This window comes from Lutra lutra, chromosome 1 (assembly GCF_902655055.1).
Source record: "Lutra lutra chromosome 1, mLutLut1.2, whole genome shotgun sequence".
NCBI classification, from domain to species: domain Eukaryota; kingdom Metazoa; phylum Chordata; class Mammalia; order Carnivora; family Mustelidae; genus Lutra; species Lutra lutra.
Window position 1 is genome coordinate 171,100,201 of NC_062278.1, and position 19,178 is coordinate 171,119,378.

General features: G+C 43.4%; 1 protein-coding gene and 1 pseudogene across 1 annotated transcript; one reads left to right on the plus strand and one right to left on the minus strand.

Moving 5' to 3' along the window:
- Positions 1 to 5,605: 5,605 nt before the first annotated feature.
- Positions 5,606 to 8,684, minus strand: JAGN1 (jagunal homolog 1). Its single transcript, XM_047745241.1, has 2 exons — positions 8,467 to 8,684; positions 5,606 to 6,547 (listed from the first exon to the last, which is right to left on the minus strand). Exons 1-2 carry the CDS (start codon positions 8,553 to 8,555, stop codon positions 6,085 to 6,087), a joined length of 552 nt encoding a protein of 183 aa, XP_047601197.1. The 5' UTR covers positions 8,556 to 8,684; the 3' UTR covers positions 5,606 to 6,084.
- A 3,800-nt stretch (positions 8,685 to 12,484) lies between these two features.
- LOC125109002 (intraflagellar transport protein 20 homolog) lies at positions 12,485 to 12,882 on the plus strand (annotated as a pseudogene).
- Positions 12,883 to 19,178: the final 6,296 nt, after the last annotated feature.

Here is a 19,178-nt window from a genome sequence, read left to right on the forward strand (position 1 = left end):
CTGAGCCCTGGAGCCGAAGGAGCAGGCCCCACGCACTGACCTGGTTTCCTGTGGTTTCCGATGCTGACGAGGCTCCAGGCTTTGTGGGGACCCTCCCCATCATCCCACAGCTTCCTCCTGCTCATGGAGCATTTGAGCTGCTTCAGTCCTTACCTTGGTGACACACATAGAAAGCAAGTTTGGGGCACACCAAAGGGATTAAGTCATCTTGATATTGTTACTGTCCCTCTGCACCTTTCAGCAGCCTGACCCTAGCCTCCTTGCAGCCAATTCTAGGTCCATTGTCTGAAGACCCATCCGACCCATAATCCTAAAAATACTCTCTGGCTTTTGAGTTTTGCCTATACTTTACGTTCTCCGATGCCTAGCCATTGATGTTAAGAAATAGGTGGTTTTGTAATTGAATAACTAAATAATGATACATTTCATTTAAGCAGCAGTTTACCTGCTTCACATTTTACAAGCACTTCCGTATTTGATCTACCTAATCATCTCATGAGACAGGTAAGTGAGAATTATTTTCATTTTGTAAAGAGAGAAATAGGGAAAGAGAAAGAAGAGTGATTCCATCAAAGGTCTCTAGACCAGGGAGCTCCAATTTGCCACTTCTCATAATTCATTCCTCTTTCTACCAGCCTATGGTTTCTCTTCCCACTGCCTATTCTCCTTCTACTCTTGGAAACCCAAAAGGGTTTGCCTGGCACAGTCCTGGGTTTTGGCCTGGGAGCCCATCACTGTGAAAACAGATCAGTAAGATACGAAGGAAGCAAAGGGTGGGCTGGCCATATTAAGGATAGGTTAGGGAGTTCTTCCCCCCAATTTTTACCTAGCTTACAGTGGTTTAGATCTATATAAATAATGCATTTTCCAATGCTGAGGGCATGAAGTGAGAAGCTTGGTTCCATTCTAAAATACTTCTATTTTTTCTTTTCTTTTCTTTTTTTAAAGATTTCATCCTTCTATTTGAGAGAGAGAGAGAGACGGAGAGAGGGGAGAGAGCACAAGCAGGGGTGAAGGAGCAGAGGGAGAGGGACCAGGGTCCACACTGAGCAGGGAGCCAGCATGGGGCTCAATCCCAGGACCCTGGGATCATGACCCAAGCCAAAGGCAGATGCTTAACCAACTGAGCCACCCAGGCATCCCTAGAATACTTCTATTTCTTTCTTTCTTTTTTTTTTTAAGATTTTATTTATTTGACAGATCACAAGCAGGCAGAGAGGCAGGCAGAGAGAGGAGGAAGCAGGCTCCCTGCTGAGCAGAGAGCCCGAGGCGGGGCTCGATCCCAGGACTCTGAGATCATGACCTGAGCCGAAGGCAGCGGCTTAACCCACTGAGCCACCCAGGTGCCCAAATACTTCTATTTCTTGACCTCTTGTATTTTCTGATCTATCATAGTGAAAATATTTCCTTAATTGCTCCCTGGCCCTGAGGCTAAGGTATGGTAGGAGAAGCAGAAAAGAAATAAAAGGACCCACATTCACACATACAAAAGAAAAAAATATATAAAGGGAAGAAAATGACAGCATAGAAAAGGAAAAGGAATTAAGGTGGGGAAGAAAGGGGGAAAGAACAGAGAAAAGAAGGTTGTGTTTTATTTATTGTCTTGCTGGTTTGCCTATTGATTGTGGAGCCTAAAACAAGATTTAGGGTAGCGAGCACTGCAGGCAAACTCAGGCACATCTAGTAAAGAGTAGGGAATCAGTTCAAGATTTGCTAAATTCTTACTATCAGACTCGAGGCCATATGATTTGCCTACATTATCTCATTTTATTAGTACTACAACCCTTGAAGTCTTTTTAAACCATTCTACAGATTTGAACACACTAAGAAGATTAAGAAACTTGTCCAAACACAAAAATGGAGATCTGGGACTCACCACCATGTCTTTCTGCCAGAACATACTGCTTGGGAAGATCTGTGAGAAGTTAAGGGGTTTATGGGCTCTGGGATCCACAGAATTACTAGATTTAGCAGTGCAATGTAGTTGGTAGGGTTAACAGTATGAAGGAAGAATTTGGAATAGTTGGAAAGAACAAAGGGAAAGTAGGTCTTATGATAGTGAGTTAGTGGTTCAGACTTCCAGACTAGTAGGGATTGTTTGGCAAGAGTCAACAGGGGAGGAGTAACTGTGGCTGGAATTCGAGGTAGCCAACTGGAGTAAAAGCCAACAGCAGCACAGAGGCCCTGTCTTCTTAGAAGACGGCTGAAGCCTGTCTTACCTGTGGTTTGTGTCTAAATGAGCTAACCCAGACTTCATGCTCTAATAACCTTTACTTGGGGACTAACCCAGGAGCCAGGAAATTGTGGCAGACTCCTGCACATGCTCAGATAGAGAGCACACTGTGGGGGGCCTTGGACAGCTGTTTTTCTTGAGCCTTACCCTTACATGGACTCTGGTCAGACCATGCACCAGCATCTCCAGGCTCTTTCTATAATGGCTGATTCCGAAAGTCTCTTGGGGCAACTACGCCTACTGTTAGGGCACCTTAGGCAGGAAGGGCCAACGCATTAGACCAGTGTAAACCAAGAATGGATGGGTGTTCCTTCCTTACTTCTGCTCTTCCAGAAGAGATCAACCTCCAGAATTCCAAGGCAAGAGATTATACTTAAGAGATAGGGACTCCCAGGGGCGCCTGGGTGGCTCAGTGGGTTAAAGCCTCTGCCTTCGTCTCAGGTCATGTTCCCGGGGTCCTGGGATCGAGCCCTGAATCGGGCTCTCTGCTCAACAGGGAGCCTTCTTCCTTTCCTCTCTCTCTGTCTGCATCTCTGTCTACTTGTAATCTCTGTCTGCCAAATAAATAAATAAAATCTTAAAAAAAAAAGAGAGAGAGAGAGAGATAGGGACTCCTAGTCTGAAAGGGGAAAGTTAACAAGGGAGGAGATTTTGGTATTTACTAAGCACCTGCTATGCACTCGACTATTTATACACATTGTTTTATTTAATCCTCACAATCTCGGTAGCTACTATGATCCCCATGTGTCAGATCAAAAATCAGAGATCTTGCTCAAGGCAAAAGGCAGAATTCCAACCTAAGTCAGTCTAGTATAAGAAGTTGTATTCATTCCACTATGCCACACTGCCTTTCTCATAGACTAGATGCTCTCTAAAGGGTCCCTCCAATGCTTATAGCCTAGATCTGCAAACATGAGGAAATAGCCATTTCTCCCATTTATATAGTGTTACATAATTCACAAAGCACCTTCGTAATACTTCACCTTATTTGATCTTCAAAACAGTCCTGTGAAATAGGCAGGGTTGATTTTAGCCATATGATTAGGTGTGCTGGTACTCGAACCCATCTTCTACCATCCAAATACAGTGCTCTTCCCACTAAATCAAGATTTCTTTCAAAGGAGATCTTGTTTGCTACAACCATGAGGCAGGAGAAAAATGATTGGAAAAGCAGAACCCCAATAACCCAACAAGTAGCAAATGAAAATAAACCAAATGGCTTTTTTCATTGACAGTAATTTCCATAATGGGTCTTTAAAAGCACTCTAAGTCTGTTAAGTATCATTCCAATTATCAAAGAAAAGTTTAACTTAAAAAATTTTTAAAAAATTTGCATCCCTGGGGCGCCTGGGTGGCTCAGTGGGTTAAGCCGCTGCCTTCGGCTCGGGTCGTGATCCCAGGTCCTGGGTTCGAGCCCCGCATCGGGCTTTCTGCTCAGCGGGGAGCCTGCTTCCTCCTCTCTCTCTGCCTGCTTCTCTGCCTACTTGTGATTTCTCTCTGTCAAATAAATAAATAAAATCTTTAAAAAAAATTTGCATCCCAATTCTTTAAAAATTAGCAATCTGTGCCTGGTGCACATAATTCCATTACTCACACATTTCCATCTCCTTTCCTTTGCTCTCCAAATTCTATGCCTGCCTCAGTCTAATTCTTTCCTCTGTGCAATATATCCTGTCTTCAGTCTACAGTAGCACAAGTTATTTCATTCAGTAGAGCACACACTAGGTTTAGGTACTGAGCAAGGGGTGAGGAAAAGACATGTAAACAAATAATTCTGTCTATAAGAGGTAAAATTAAAATGCCACACCGATTCAAAGAAAGAACTCTTTTTTTTAAGATTTTATTTATTTGACAGACAGAGATCACAAGTAGGCAGAGAGGCAGGCAGAGAGAGAGGAAGGGAAGAAGGCTCCCTGCTTCACAGAGAGCCTGATGCAGGGCTCGATCCCAGGACCCCGGGATCATGACCTGAGCCAAAGTCAGAGGCTTTAACCCACTGAGCCACCCAGGCGCCCCCAAAGAAAGAACTCTTTTTTTTTTTTTTTAAAGATTTTATTTATTTATTTGACAGAGAGAAATCACAAGTAGGCAGAGAGGCAGGCAGAGAGAGAGGAGGAAGCAGGCTCCCCGCCGAGCAGAAAGCCCGATGTAGGGCTTGAACCCAGGACCTGGGATCATGACCTGAGCCGAAGGCAGCGGCTTAACCCACTGAGCCACCCAGGCGCCCCGAGAACTCTTATTCTTTGAAGCAACCAGAAGGCTCCTGAATTACCATATAAACTGAATCCTGAAGGATAAGTAATAAAGGCATATAAAGGTCTAAAAGGGGAATTTTTCAACAATCTGGGAAAATATGAAAGCAATATGGGGATTCATGAGGTTCTACTGATGAGTCTGAGAGTATTGGGAGATAATGTAAGACTGGTGCACTGAAGTCACACCTCGAAAACACCTGAGAGAAAGGTATTTTGGCAGTTCAAAAAACAATAGCATATAGTAGTAACTTGTGCTATTTGCATCTCAATTCTATTTGTATCCCATAGATCTAGAACTGTGCTTTTGGTATACTCACTTGCAAACAGGGATACAGGAAGAGGTATGGGTAGGAGGTAGAAGACAAGGAGTTAACTTTGGGACACATGGAGCTTGAGAGGATAGTCAGAACATGTGGAGGAAGAGGTTTGGCAGTGTTAAATACTGCCAGTATCTAAGAATGACTGAGTATATACTTAATGTTTATAGAATAAAAGGACTAAAAAAAAAATGACTAGAACTCTGGAGAGGGCAGAGGTCTGCAAATAGAGGTGGTCTGCAAATCCAGAGACAATAAAGTCAAGCGGACAAGACCAAAGGGACATGCATCTTTCCTGCAGTACATATTTACTATGTCAGACTTTTAGGTATGAAAAACGGCCTTTAGTTCACAGCTTTCCCACTTCCATTTTTAATTCATCTGCTCCACACTATTAGATACTGAATTTATTAGTTGTTTCACATGTATACCATCTCTCACCCAGATTACAGGCAGGGATACCTTAAAATTATTTGGATACCATATTAGACACGTAAAGGACAATCTGTTAACCCTAAATGATAAACATGAATATCCTACCAAAAGAAGAGGCCATAACCCAAGCAGGATAAGTGAGAATGGGCCATTTTACAGGTGGGGAGATTAAATGTTTGGCCCATGGCAATTTCTGTCAATCAGATGCAGGGCTCCCACTATGACTTAAGTTTCCCTATGGCCAGTTCACTTTTCTACTGCTACTTCCAGTTTTCATGGGAAACTTCTAGCTACCTCCTTGTGTCTACAGCCAATCAAGAAATATACCTGTCACAGTTTATCAAATTCCAACACAAGGCACAGGGTGGACAAGACAGTTGTAACTTTATTGAAGTTCTTTTTAATTAAAATGCTTTGCAGTAGAGACCACAGCCTGCAGGGGGAGCCTCCCAAATGTTTCCTGCCCCACTACCTACAGACTGAAGTAGAATTTGATTTATTCCCTATCTCTTTCAGTCTTGATGGCTAAGGGGTAATGGATGCAAGCAGAGAGAATGACCAAGAGGAGGCAAGGATGAGGCTTTGTCTTGAAAAACCCTGAAGGGCCTCAACTTCAACCAGTTGAAGTCGGCTTTATAGTTGTTGATCATCCAGTTCCAGCCAACCAGGAATAAATTAAATACAGTTTTGTCACCTCAGCTGATAGCAACAGGAGGGGCTTTCCAGAACGTGGGCCTAGTTTGCACCAGCTGCCAAAATCACCAACAATTTCAGAACAGCTCCTCTATCTTCCCACTTGGCTCAATGGGAGGCCCAGGCTTCACTCCACAGGAACAGGCAGGCTTCATTTACGCTTCTTCTCCTGTGTGCTGGTGAACCAAGAGTCTAGGAGCTTCTTGCTGTAGTACAACTGCCAGGCATGTACTTGAACCGCCAGCACCAACACCAGATACATGACAGAGACAGCAGAAAAACCAAAGAGAAAGCGGTAAGCCTTTCCATGGCGGTAGAGTTGCTGTGCAGCGGGGAACATCTCCATGCTGCCATAAATGAGAGGAGCTATGGAAAAGAGCCCCATGCTGATCATGGAGAGCACCAAGTAGCTAATGTTGTTGCGAGGGAAGGAAAGGAGGCCCAAAAGAGAGGGCACAATGCTCAGCAAATAGGGGTATTCCCACTGATAAGGCATGGCCACCTGATCATGTGACAATAGCCTAAGGTGTCCCACACTCATCTTGGCAACCAGCAGCAGCCATATGACCAGATGCACGTAGATCAGCTTCTTGATTTCATACTTGAGGGTCACACTGTGGGTCAGAGCAGAAGAAGAAGTACCTTTCATTCAAATTTTCTGACCAACTATAATGCCAAGCAATTATACTGGACACTGGGATACAAACGTAAGATACAGTCCCTGCCTGGATTCTTGGGGACAAGGAACAAAAATAAAAAATAAAGGGTGTCTGAGTGGCTCAGTCAGTTAAACATCTGACTCTTGATTTCAGCTCAGGTCTTGATCTCAGGGTTGTGAGCTTGAGCCCCACGTTGGGCTCCACACGAGGTGTGGTGTCTACTTTAAAAAACAAAAAGAAAAAAAAATTGGAAAATGAACTGGAAGAACTCTAGTAAATATATGTTGCCAGATATATGAGATCACAGGAAGGAGTAATCAATTCAGCTTAGGATGGGATGTCTGAGGTTATCTAGAGGACAGTGATATTTGAGATAGGCTCTGAAGGGTGGCTGCAGCAGGGATTCCCATCAGAGGTAAAAGCATGCAGTCAAAAAGACATAAGCACTGTGTTCCAGGAAAGCAGGTAGTATGGCAGGAATACTTTGCAGTGGGAAGGGGAAGAGCAGGATATGAAGCTGCAAGGCGTGAGTCAGATTAAAGGCAAAAGAGTAACTCAGAGCTGTGTTTAGAGAGATGACTTTGATTGCACCATAAGAACATAGCCTAGAGGAAGGAGACACTGGCAGCAAGGAAATCAACTCAGGCTGCCCATATTTCCCCAGCTAGAATAGATGTTACAGCCAAAGCAAGCACATATATTTCTATTATTCTAATTCTCTCAGGTCCTCAATGTATTCTCACACCTGAGGGCAGTTTCTGCTCTGGACAGTTATCAAAACACTTGCTTGGACTGTCATATCCTCTTAGTCTGGGGTCTAAGGATAAGAATGAGAAGAAGGTCCAAGGAGCTTGTCACTCTTCAAAACTCTGGAAACATGTGGAAAACACTCTGGGAGAGTTTGATGGATTTAAGGAAAGAAAATCTTTTTTTCCAAAAATTTTATTTTAAAAATATTCATTATAGGGACGCCTGGGTGGCTCAGTTGGTTGAGCAGCTGCCTTCGGCTCAGGTCATGATCCCGGCGTCCTGGGATTGAGTCCCTGCATCGGGCTCCTTGCTTGGTGGGGAGCCTGCTTCTCCCTCTGCCTCTGCCTGCCATTCTGTCCGCCTGTGCTCGCTCTCTCTCCCTCTCTCTCTGACAAATAAATTAAAAAAAAAAAAAATTCATTATAGAAAACGTGGAAAGGTAAAGGGGAAAAAGTCAGTCACCTGTAGACTTCATGATCCATGAAGGCAGGGACCAGCTTTTGTCTTTTTTAAAGAAACTTTTTTTTTTTTTTAAGGTGTAACACGCATACAAAGACCAGGTCTGTTTTGCTTACTATTATATCTTCAGTGCCTAGCACAATGCCCGATGGGTAGAAACTCAATAAATACTTGTCGGACGAATAAACGAAAGTAGAAATAACCCTTACACGGGAGTGTTCCTAAAATTCCCTGTAGGCGAAGAAAGGATGGGCTTTATCGTCCACATTCTCCAAAACGACCCGAAATATAACAGCTACCATGTATTGGGCAGGCTCTTTACACGAATTACTACCTCACTAATTCTTCACCAAAACCTAAATAATGGATTGTTTTTCCCTTCAGAGATGAGGAAAGTGGGTTTTAATTAAAAACTGGGTTTCCGAGGTCACAGCGAGGCCAGCATCGCTCCGGACTCCGGAGCCTAGAAGGCAGGGACTGGACCCTTCCAAGAACAGGGCGGATCACCGGGTGGTGCTTATGGGAGCGAAGGGGCTTCCCGAAATTGGGGACAGGCCCTGGGGCGTCACGGGAGGAGGTGCGCGAGGACCTGCCGGTGTCGCTTTCCAGGCCCTCCAGGCTCTGGCTGGGGAGAAGGCCTCCGTGCTCCTCGCCTCACTTCATACCTCATCTGGTAGTGCATGGCGACGCGCTCCCGGTGCTGAAAGTCGCTGCCGTCGGTACCGGCCGCTCGCGGGCCTGCCCGAGATGCCATTATCCCTGCCCAGAACCCCAGATCCCCGCACGCCAACCCTCCACCGGGACTACCGGGCCAGTTGCCCGCACACCCTGTTAGCACTGCCTCAGCTTGCGACCCTAACAGTCGCGCGGTTCTGAGCACAACTTCCGGCCTCTCTGTCTCCGGAGGACCGACTCTGTGGTCACGCCCTCGCGCACGCGCACGTGCACGCTCTCGCGGCCCCGCCGCGGCTTGCCTTTGCCGCTTCAGACTGTCCAAGAAGTTAGTCATCGTGGATGGCATCTTTTTGCCCTCTACCTGGACCGTATCTCTTAAAGTGTTGAGCACTTTCACCTTCTTAAACTCTAAGAGTTTAAGACACCGCTGTCCCCACTTCACAGATGGGGAAGTAATACTTAAAAAAGGTTCTGTAACTCCCAATAGGATACCTGATTGACAGTCTCAAAATATCTACCCATGGATCACTTACTTAATCATTGCAAAGAGAAAATAGTAACTTTACAGTGAAGAAACCTGGGGAACACCGCCTTAACGAAGTAATCAAAGTTAACTTGATCAGTAATGAGACAAACTGGCATCTCCCGTCTTCTGTTACACTGAGGCCACAGCATCACTTCTGTGATATTTCTGCCAAAAACAAAAACATTCAACCTGAATCTAATTACGAAGCAATGATAGATAAATTGAAGGGCATTCTATAAGATAACTAGACTGTATTTTTTAATATGTCAAGGCTATGGGGGTGCTGGGTGGCTCAGTTAGCAGAGTGTCTTGACTGTTCTTAGCCACAGATCTTGGTCTCAGGGTAGTGAGTTCAAGCCCTGTGGTGGCCTCCAGGCTTGGTGTAGAGCCTATTTAAAAAATAAAAATGTCAAAGCTATGAAAGAAAAAAAAATTATGGGGGACCTGGGTGGCTTAGTCAGTTAAGCATCTGCCTTTGGCTCTGGTTATGATCCCAGAGAACAGGGATTGAGTCCTACTCAGCAGGGAGTCTGCTTCTCCCTCTCCCGCCCCTCCCCCCACTTATGCGCAGGCTCTCACTCTCTCAAATAAATAAATAAAATCTTTTTTAAAAAGAAAAGAAAGTTCGGGGCGCCTGGGTGGCTCAGTGGGTTAAGCCGCTGCCTTCGGCTCAGGTCATGATCTCGGAGTCCTGGGATCGAGCCCCGCATCGTGCTCTCTGTTCGGCGGGGAGCCTGCTTCCTCCTCTCTCTCTGCCTGCCTCTCTGCCTGCTTGTGATCTCTCTGTCAAATAAATAAATAAAATCGTTAAAAAAAAAAAAAAAGAAAAGAAAGTTGTATTTCTTCTTCTTCTTTTTTTTTTTTTTTAAAGATTTATTTATTTATTTATTTGACAGAGAGAGAGAGCACAAGCAGGCAGAGAGGCAGGCAGAGAGAGAGGAGGAAGCAGGCTCCCTGCTGAGCAGAGAGCCCGATGCGGGGCTCGATCCCAGGACCCTGAGATCATGACCTGAGCCGAAGGCAGCGGCTTAACCCACTGAGCCACCCAGGCGCCCCTTTTCTTCTTTTTTTTAAAGATTTGTTTATTTGACAGACTGAGATCACAAGTAGGCAGAGAGGCAGGCAGAGAGAGAGGGGGGGAAGCAGGCTCCCCGCTGAGCAGAGAACCCGATGTGGGGCTTGATCCCAGGACCCTGGGATCATGACCTGAGCTGAAGGCAGAGGCTTTAACCCACTGAGCCACCCAGGTGCCCCGAAAGTTGTATTTCTTAAATAATAAGAAAGTCGAAATGACCATTTGATCCAAGAGCTGCAGAATGAATGTTGTGTTAGTAGGCATGAAGACAACCTTATTCTCATTATACATCTCCAAGAGAGCTCTTGGGTGACCAGGTACATTGTCAATGAGCAGTAACATTTGAAAGGAATCTTTTTTTTTTTTTTAAGCAGTAATTCTCAACAGTGGGCTTAAAATATTCAGTAAACCACGTTATAAACAGACATGCTATCATCCAGGATTTACTGTTCCATGTATAGAGCATAGTCAGAGTAGATTTAGTATAACTTTTAAGGGCCCTGGGACTTTCGGAATGGCAAAAAAGCACTGGCTTCAACTTCAAGTCACCAGCTGCACTCATCTCGAACAAGAGAGTCAGTCTGTCCTGTGAAGCTTTGAAGTCAGGCACTGACTTCTCTTCAGCTCTGAAAGTCCTAGATGGCATCTTCTTCCAGTAGAAGGCTGTTAAATCTACATAACATCTGTTGTTTAGTGTAGCCGCCTTCATTAATGATCTTAGCTAGATCTGGGTAACTTGCTGCAGCTTCTACTTGCTGCTCTATCTTGCACTTTGATGTTATAGATTCCTTAAGCCTCATGAACCACCTCTGCCAGCTTCACACTTCTCTTCTGCAGCTTCCACACCTTGCTCAGCCTTCACAGAACTGAAAAGAGTTAGGGCCTTGCTCTCAATTAGTTTTTGGCTTAAGGGAATGTTGTGGCTGGTCTGATCTTTTATCCACACTACTAGAACGTTCCCTTTATCAGCAATAAGACTGTTTCACTTTCTTACCATTTGTGTATTCACTGAGGTAGCACTCTTACTTTCCTTTGCACCTTTTTCTTTGCACCCCAAATTTGGCTGTTTGGTGCAAGAGGCCTAGCTTTCGGCCTGTCTCAACTTTCAACACAGCTTCCTCACTAAGCTGAACCATTTTTAGCTTTTGATTTAAAGTGGAAGACTTGTGGTTCTTCCTTTCACTTGAACACTTAGAGGCCATTGTAGGATTATTAATTGGCCTAATTTCAATATTATTGTGTCTTGGGAAATATGGAGGCCTGAGGAGAAGGAGGGAGATGGGGAGAGAAATGGCCAAGTGGTGGGCAGTCACAACACACACATTTGTCAGTGAAGTTCTCTGTCTTATATAGGCATAGCTCATGGTGGTGCCAAGTAATTACAATAGTAATGTCAAAGATCACTGATCACAGATCACCACAATAAGTAAAATAATAATGAAAAAATTTGAAATCACAAGAATTACCAAAATGTGACATAGAGACATGAAGCGAACAAATGCTGTTGGAAAAATGGCACGGATAGACTTGCTCAATGTAGGGTTGCCACAAGCCTTCAATTTATGAAAAATGCACTGTGGAGCTCAATAAAGTGAAGCACCATAAAGCGAAATGCAGTGAGGTAAAATAAGCCTGTGTCTGTCTCCTCCCCCTACACTCTCCAGAACATCTTTTCTTGCCCTCTGCAAACTCTGCTGACTCTTTCGAATCCATCTTACTACTCCAGCAAAAATCACCTCTCCAACATCAGCTCCTACAGCTCTTGTTCAGTGAGTTGCAGTGTTTGTTTTTAAGATTTTACTTATTTATTTGACAGAGAGATCACAAGTAGGCAGAGAGGCAGGCAGAGGGAGAGGGGGAAGCAGGCTCCCCGCTGAGCAGAGGGCCTGATGCGGGTCTCAATCCCAGCGCCCTGAGATTATGACCTGAGCTGAAGGCAGAGGCTTAACCCACTGAGCCACTCAGGCGCCCCGCAGTGTTTGTTAAGCCTGGTTTAAAACCATCTGTGCTAGAAGCACCTGGGTGGCTCAGTCATTAAACATCTGCTTTTGGCTCAGGTCAGGATCCCAGTGTCCTGTTATCGAGTCCCACATCAGGGTCCCTGCTCAGTTGTTGGGGGGTGGTGTCTGCTTCTCCCTCTCCCACTCCCCCTGTTTATGTTCCCTCTCTTGCTTTCTCTCTCTCTCTCTGTGTCAAATAAATAAATAAATAAATAATTTTTAAAAAGACTATCTGTGATAGAATCACCCAGGATTTTTTTTTAATCACCCAGGATTCTTATTACAAGCATATATTTCAGTGGCAGCAGCTGAGGCCAGCGGGCAAGGTAAGATGCAGCTGACCCAGGAGAGAAGCTGCTGCCAGAATCAGCTTCTTCTGAAGCTTCCCCGCTATGGGGCTGGCAGCTATGGCCAAGGAGATCCAGGGTGAAGCAGGCTGCACTTTGATGAACTGGACAAGCTGCATGTGTGGGACCCTGAGGTTACCCAGCAGACCACAGAGCTCAAGGAAGAGTAGAAGGACTTTGTGGACAAAATTGGCCAGTTTCAGAAAATAGTCGGTGGTTTACTTGAGCTTGTTGACCAACTTGCAAAAGAAGCAAAAAATGAGAAGATGAAGGCCATTGGTGCTCCGAACTTTTTCAAATCTATAGCAAAACCGAGAGAAGCCCAACAGCAGCCACTGCAAGCACTGACAGCAGAACAGAAAATGCAGCTTGGAAGGTATCAGGTTGAAGAGGAAGCTTTATGTAAAATAGAAGCAGAACAAAATGAATTTATTGACCAATTTATTTTTCAGAAATGAACTGAAAATTTCATTTTATAGCTGGAGGGCCAAAAAACAAAACCAAACCCCAAAACCCTCTGTTCCGTCCCAGTGACTTGACTAGTGACCCACGTAGGTCCTGAGAGATGGTGGGTAAGGGACACAGCATCTCTAAAGGCAGAAAACTAATCTGAGGCGGCTTGTTGTAGAAATCTGTGCACATCTGCTGGTAAACACCCAGTGGCCATGGTGGTCCAGGCTCTCACCTCTCGGCATTCTTAGCCTGAACTGAGCAGTCTGAAAACTCTAATGCTTTTTTTTTAATTTGTAAATTCTCAAAGCTTTGGAAAGAAAGAGCAATAAATTATTGTTTAAAAAAATGAGTAAAAATAAAAGCATATATTTCTGGGGCACCTAGGTGATTCAGTCAGTTAAGCGGCCAGCTCTTGATTTTGGCTCAGGTCATGATCTCAGAGTCCTGGGATCAAGCCCCTTTGGGGCCCTGCACTCGTTGGGAGTCTGCTTGAGGATTCTCTCCCCCTCTCCCTCCAGCCCTCCCCTCATTTGTGCATGCTTTTTCTCTCTCTCAAATAAGTAAATCTTAAAAACACACACACACACACACATAGGGGCACCTGGGTGGCTCAGTCAGCTGAGCATTTTGCTTTTCACTCAGGGCTCAGGTCATGATCCCAGGGTCCTGGGATAGAGCCCTGCGTCAGGCTCCCTGCTCCGCAGAAAGTCTGCTTTTCCCTCTCCCTCTGCTTGTTGTTCCTCCTGCTTGTGATCTCTCTGTCAAATAAATAAAGAAAAAATCTTAAAAAAAATAAAATAAAAACCCCATATATTTCTGGGTCTTACCCTCACCCAAATAAATCACTCTTCCAAACTGGGCCCGAGACCTTTATTTTTAATCTAAAATGTTGACTAGGCAATACATTTATGTGGTTTAGAAATCAAACAATATAATAAATGTATGCGCAATGAGTACATGAAAAGATGTTCAGCACTGTTAGTCATTAGGGAAAGGCATTTTGAAATCTCTATGAGATACCACTTCACACCCAGCAGGATGGCTAAAATAAAAAAGACAGACCATAACAAGTGTTCCCATGGATATGGAGGAAATGGAACCCTCAAATATTGCTGGTAGGAATATAAAATGGTGCAGCTACTTTGGAAAAATAGTTTGGCAGTACCTAAAAAACTTAGAGTTACTAATATGGCCCAGCAATTCCATTCCTAGATATATACCCAACGGAAGTGACAATATATATCCACACAGGGATATATGTCTTGTACACAGGGACGCCTGGGTGGCTCAGTCAGTTACATATCTGCCTTCAGCTCAGGTCATGATCCCAGGGTCCTGGGATCAACCCTTGCATTGGACTCCCTACTTAGTGGGGAGCCTGGTTCTCCTTCTGCCTGCCACTCCCCCACTTGTGCTCTCTCCCACTCTGACAAATAAGTGAATAAAATCTTTAAAAAAATTGTTCACATGGGGCACCTGGGTGGCTCAGTGGGTTAAAGCCTCTGCCTTCCCCTCAGGTCATGATTCCAGGGTCCTGGGATCAAGCCCCTCATCTGGCTCTCTGCTCAGTAGGGAGCCTGCTTCCCTTCCTCCCTCTCTGCCTGCCTCTCTGCCTACTTGTGATCCCTGTCTGTCAAATAAATAAATAAAATCTTTAAAAAAAATTGTACACAAACGTTCATAGCAGAATTATTTATAATAGTTAAAAAGTAGAAACAGCCCTATCTTCATCAGCTGATGAGTGGATAAAAAAAATGTGGCATCTCCATAAATGGAATATTATTTGGCAATGAAGAAGGATACATACTACTGCATGGGTGATATTATGCCACATGAAAAGCTAGTATGAAAGGACCCCATATTGTATAATTCTATTTATATGAAATATTTGGAATAGACCAAGCCATAAAGACCAAAAGTAGAGTAGTGGTTGACAGGAGGAAATACGGAGTAATTGTAGTAGGTATGCAGTTTCTTTTTGAGGGCAATAAAAATATTCTATAATTACATAGCAATGATCATCGGACAACTTCGTGAATATACTAAGAACCACTGAATTGTACATCTCAAAAGGGTGGACTTAATCATATGGGCATTATATCTCAATAAAGCTGTTATTTTATTTTAAAAAAATATTTTACTTATTCATTTGAGAAAGAGAAAGAGAGCAAGCATGAGCTGGATGAGGCGCAGAGGGAGAAGCAGGCTCTCCACTGAGCAGAGAACCCGACTGGGGGCTCAATCCCATAACTCTGGGATCATGACCTGAGCCAAAGGCAGATGCCTAACAACTGAGCCACCCTAGTGGCCCAAAGCTGTTATTTTAAAATGCAAATGGTCATGAGGGAAGGGCAATAATGGAAAAGTGTGATCACTTACAGCAGTGATTTGTTTTTGTTTGTTTTATTTTGTTTTACATAGGCTTCCGTGCCCAACATGGGGCTTGAACTCACAACCCCAAGATCAAGAGTCGCACACTATATGACTGAGCCAGCCAGGCCCCCCTAGAGCAGTGATTTGTAACTGCTTTTGTGCCATGGACATCTTTGGCAGCCTGGGGAACCCTTCTCAGAATGAAGTTTTTGGATGTACAAAATAAATTATATAACATTACAGTGAAAGCAAATTGTATCAAAATAAAGTTCTCCAATTTAAAAAAATATATGCAGTGAAAACTCCTCTCAACTCCGCTCCCCATCCTCCTAGGTCCAGTCTACCTGACTCCATCCAACCAAGGAAACACTTTGTGGTGGGTTTTTAAAATGTAATTGTATGTATTTCCAGAGTTTCTTGAAGTACATACAAACAAATGTAAAGTTACATTCTGGGACCCCTGGGTGGCTCAGTCAGTTAAGCGGCTGCCTTCGGCTCAGGTCATGATCCCAGGGTCCTGGGATTGAGCCCCGCATTAGGCTCCCTACTCAGTGGGAAGCCTGCTTCTCCCTCTCCCACTCCCCTGCTTGTGTTCCCTCTCTCTGTCAGATAAATAAATAAAATCTTAAAAAAAATAAGGTTATATTCTTATTTTACACTTTCTTAAATACAGAGGCTACTGTATTATATACACTTAGTAAAGATCTTGCTTTTTGTTTCCATGTAACAATATATCTTAGAGATTTTCCCTAGATCAGTACATAAGGAATATCCTCATTTTTTTGGCTTCTTAGGATTATTCCATTGTATGAATATAAAATAATTTACTTAAACTATCTCTCTTGTAGTACATTTGGATCATTTCCAATATTTTGCTATTACAAGCATAGCTTCATTTCATTCATGGGCAAGTAGATCTATATTCTGGAATCCCAGAAGTGGTATTGCTGGGTCAAAGAATATACGGTGTCTGTAATTTTGATAGATCTGGACACATTGCCTTCCACAGAGGTTAGATCAATTACATTCTCACCAACAATGTGTGAGTGTGTCTGACTCTTTACTTTCCCACAGCTTTGCCAACAACATTTGCTAGTCTAATGGGTGAAGAATCACATCTCTGCATAGTTTTGTGTTTTATTTCTATTTCTTTTATTAATTTCTATAAGTGGGATTAAATGTCTTTTTACATACTTAAGGCTCATTTGTATTTCATTTACCTGAACTATGTTCATATTCTTTGCCCAATTTTCTACCATTTTGTTGGTCTTAGTTTATGCAAAGAGGAGGGAGAAGAGAATGAGAAAGAGGGAGAGAGAGACAGATGCAGAGAAAGAGAGGGTGAGAGGTGGGGAAAGAGAGAGAGGAGATAAGCATCTTGCCTATTTTAGTTCCAATATAGCTTTCTTTCTGTATGTCATTTGACCAGCTGAACATGCAGAACACTTTTTTTTTTTTTTTAAACTAGTCTCCATGCCCAGTGTGGAGCCCAATGCGGGGCTTGAACTCACAACCCTGAGATCAAGACCTGAGCTTAGATCAAGAATGAGATGCTTAACCAACTGAGCCACCCAAGTGCCCCCAGAATACTTTTAAAATATAGCTGAATACATAATCTTTTCTTTTATGGTTTCTCAATTTTGAGTCACACAGAGTCCTTCTCCACTCCAAATTATCTCAAATGATTTCTAGGCACTTCAGAGTTTGAGAACCATGCTCAGACATCTGCCTCTCCCACTAGAATGTAAGGTCCCCAGACTGGGACAAGAACTAAGGCTTCTATGTCCCCAGCAGTGCATAGTGCCTGGCATAGCATAAATGCTCAAGAAAATGCTTGTTGAATAAGTAAATCCCAGAGGTTCAACAGTATCCTCTCCTAAGGACTGTGAAGAATCCTCAGGCTCATGGAGCCATCCTCCACCCCAAGGCAGATGATCTTTGGTTTTAGCTTGCAGTTACTTTTTTTCTTCTTCCTCTTCTTCTTTTTTTAATCTGTGTCTGTTTCCCAGGGTGCCCTGGGAGTTTGTCATCAGGGACAAACTGCCTCTGAGTCATCCACTGATGCACAATCACGTGTTAGATGTTCAATAAATATTTGAGGCATGAATGTCCAAGGGAGGGCCCCAACCTGTTCCCCAGAACTTCTTCTCTGAAGTACTTGTTTGTACTTCTCTTCTGGCTCTTGGACTGCCTTCAAGTTTAATGACTTGTGTTTCTGTCTCCTCACCCTGCTCATTCCTATCCCAGATCCTTTGCACTGATATTTCCTTTGCCTTGAATGTTCCCCTAGGACTTCAAAAGATTGGCTTCTCAGCAGTAGAATTTAGCTCGAAGCTTACTGCCTTTGAGGCCTTGCCCAAACCTACAAGCCAGTATAGCTCTTCAGCCATTGTTATCATGCCACTTTGTTTTTTCCCCCCTTGAATGTCATTATCTGAAATCCTTTTGTTTATTTGCATATTTGCACAAGAACTGAGTTCCCCTCTGCCCTAGGAATGTCAGCTCCTTGAAGTGTGGGACAAGGTTGTCTTCTTTCCTGCTGTATTCTCAGCCCCTCTGAGGGCTGGCACATAGTAACTGCCTAATAAATATTTGTTGAATGAATGAATGAATGAATGAGTGAATAAATGATGGCTGTCTGGGAGCCAGGGAGGGATTTAGATATTAATAATAGGGGCACCTGGGTGGCTTGGTTGGGTGTCTGACTCTTGATTCTGCTTCAGGTCGTGATCTCTTGTTCCTGGGATCAGGCTCCGCACTCAGCGGGGAGTCTGCTTCTCTCCCTCTCCCTTTGCCTTTCCCCTCGCTCACTCGCTTGTGCACACGAGTGCTCGCTCTCTCAAATAAATTAAGTAATTAATCTTTAAAATAATAATAATAGCAATAGTGATTTATTGAGCCCCAAGGATGCACTAAATTCTGCAGCAGGCATTTCATGATTATCTCATTCAACCTTCATGACAACCCAATGGGGTAGGAGCTATTTTTAATCCCTATTTGTCAGATCCAACTGAGGCTTAGAAGAATTACATCACACAGCCAATGCTATACCTCTAGCTCTCGAGTGGGGTTCCTGAGCAGTCACATCTTCAGGATCACCTAGGAAACTCTTAGAAATGGTTCCTTAGAATCCACCCCAGTCAGACTGAGTCAGAAACTCTGGAATGGGGCCCAGCAATCTGAATTTTAACAAGCTTTCCAGGTGATGATACACAGCGTGAAACACCTTGAGCTGAAACAAGATGACCTTGAACTCTTTTTTTTTTAAAACAGCTTTATGAATCACTTGTAAAAGTAGAAATAAACAAATAACAGTCAATGGTTTTTAGCATTTTTTCAGTGTTGTTCAACCATAGCCAAAATGGACTGTGATTAGAATAATTGATTAGAACATTTTTGTCTCTCCTAAAAGAAACCCCATCACTCCCCATTAGAATCATTCCCCATTTCTTCTCCCTCCCTAGCTCTAAGCATCCACTAATTTATTTTTTCTTTTTATAGTTTTGCCTGTTCTGGACATTTCATACAAATATGTATGTGATCTTTTGTGACTGGTTTCTTTCACTTTGCATGTTTTCAAAGTTTATCCATGTAGTAGCATGTAATCCTTTTTAATTGACAAATAATATTCCATTTATGGATATGCCACATTTAAAGAATCCATTCATCAATTGATGAACATTCATTTCTGTCTTTTACCTATTGTGAACAACACTATGAAAACCATGGACATATGTTTTCATTTCTCTTGGATAATATATACAGGAGTAGGATTGCTGGGTCAAGGGTAAGACCTTACACTATTAACCACTACACATTTCAGCTAGTCTTAGTCTCTACTATTATTAAATAATTATATTATAACACCCATATTCACTTCCATCTATGAGCTGTCTTTGTTGCAAAGTCCTTTACTTTCATTATCACA

Coding starts and splice junctions, on each gene's coding strand:
- JAGN1 (XM_047745241.1), bottom strand. CDS start 8,555: ATGGCATCTCGGGCAGGCCCGCGAGCGGCCGGTACCGACGGCAGCGAC. Junction 6,548..8,466: donor GCCATGCACTACCAGATGAG/GTATGAAGTGAG, acceptor TCTGACCCACAG/TGTGACCCTCAAGTATGAAA.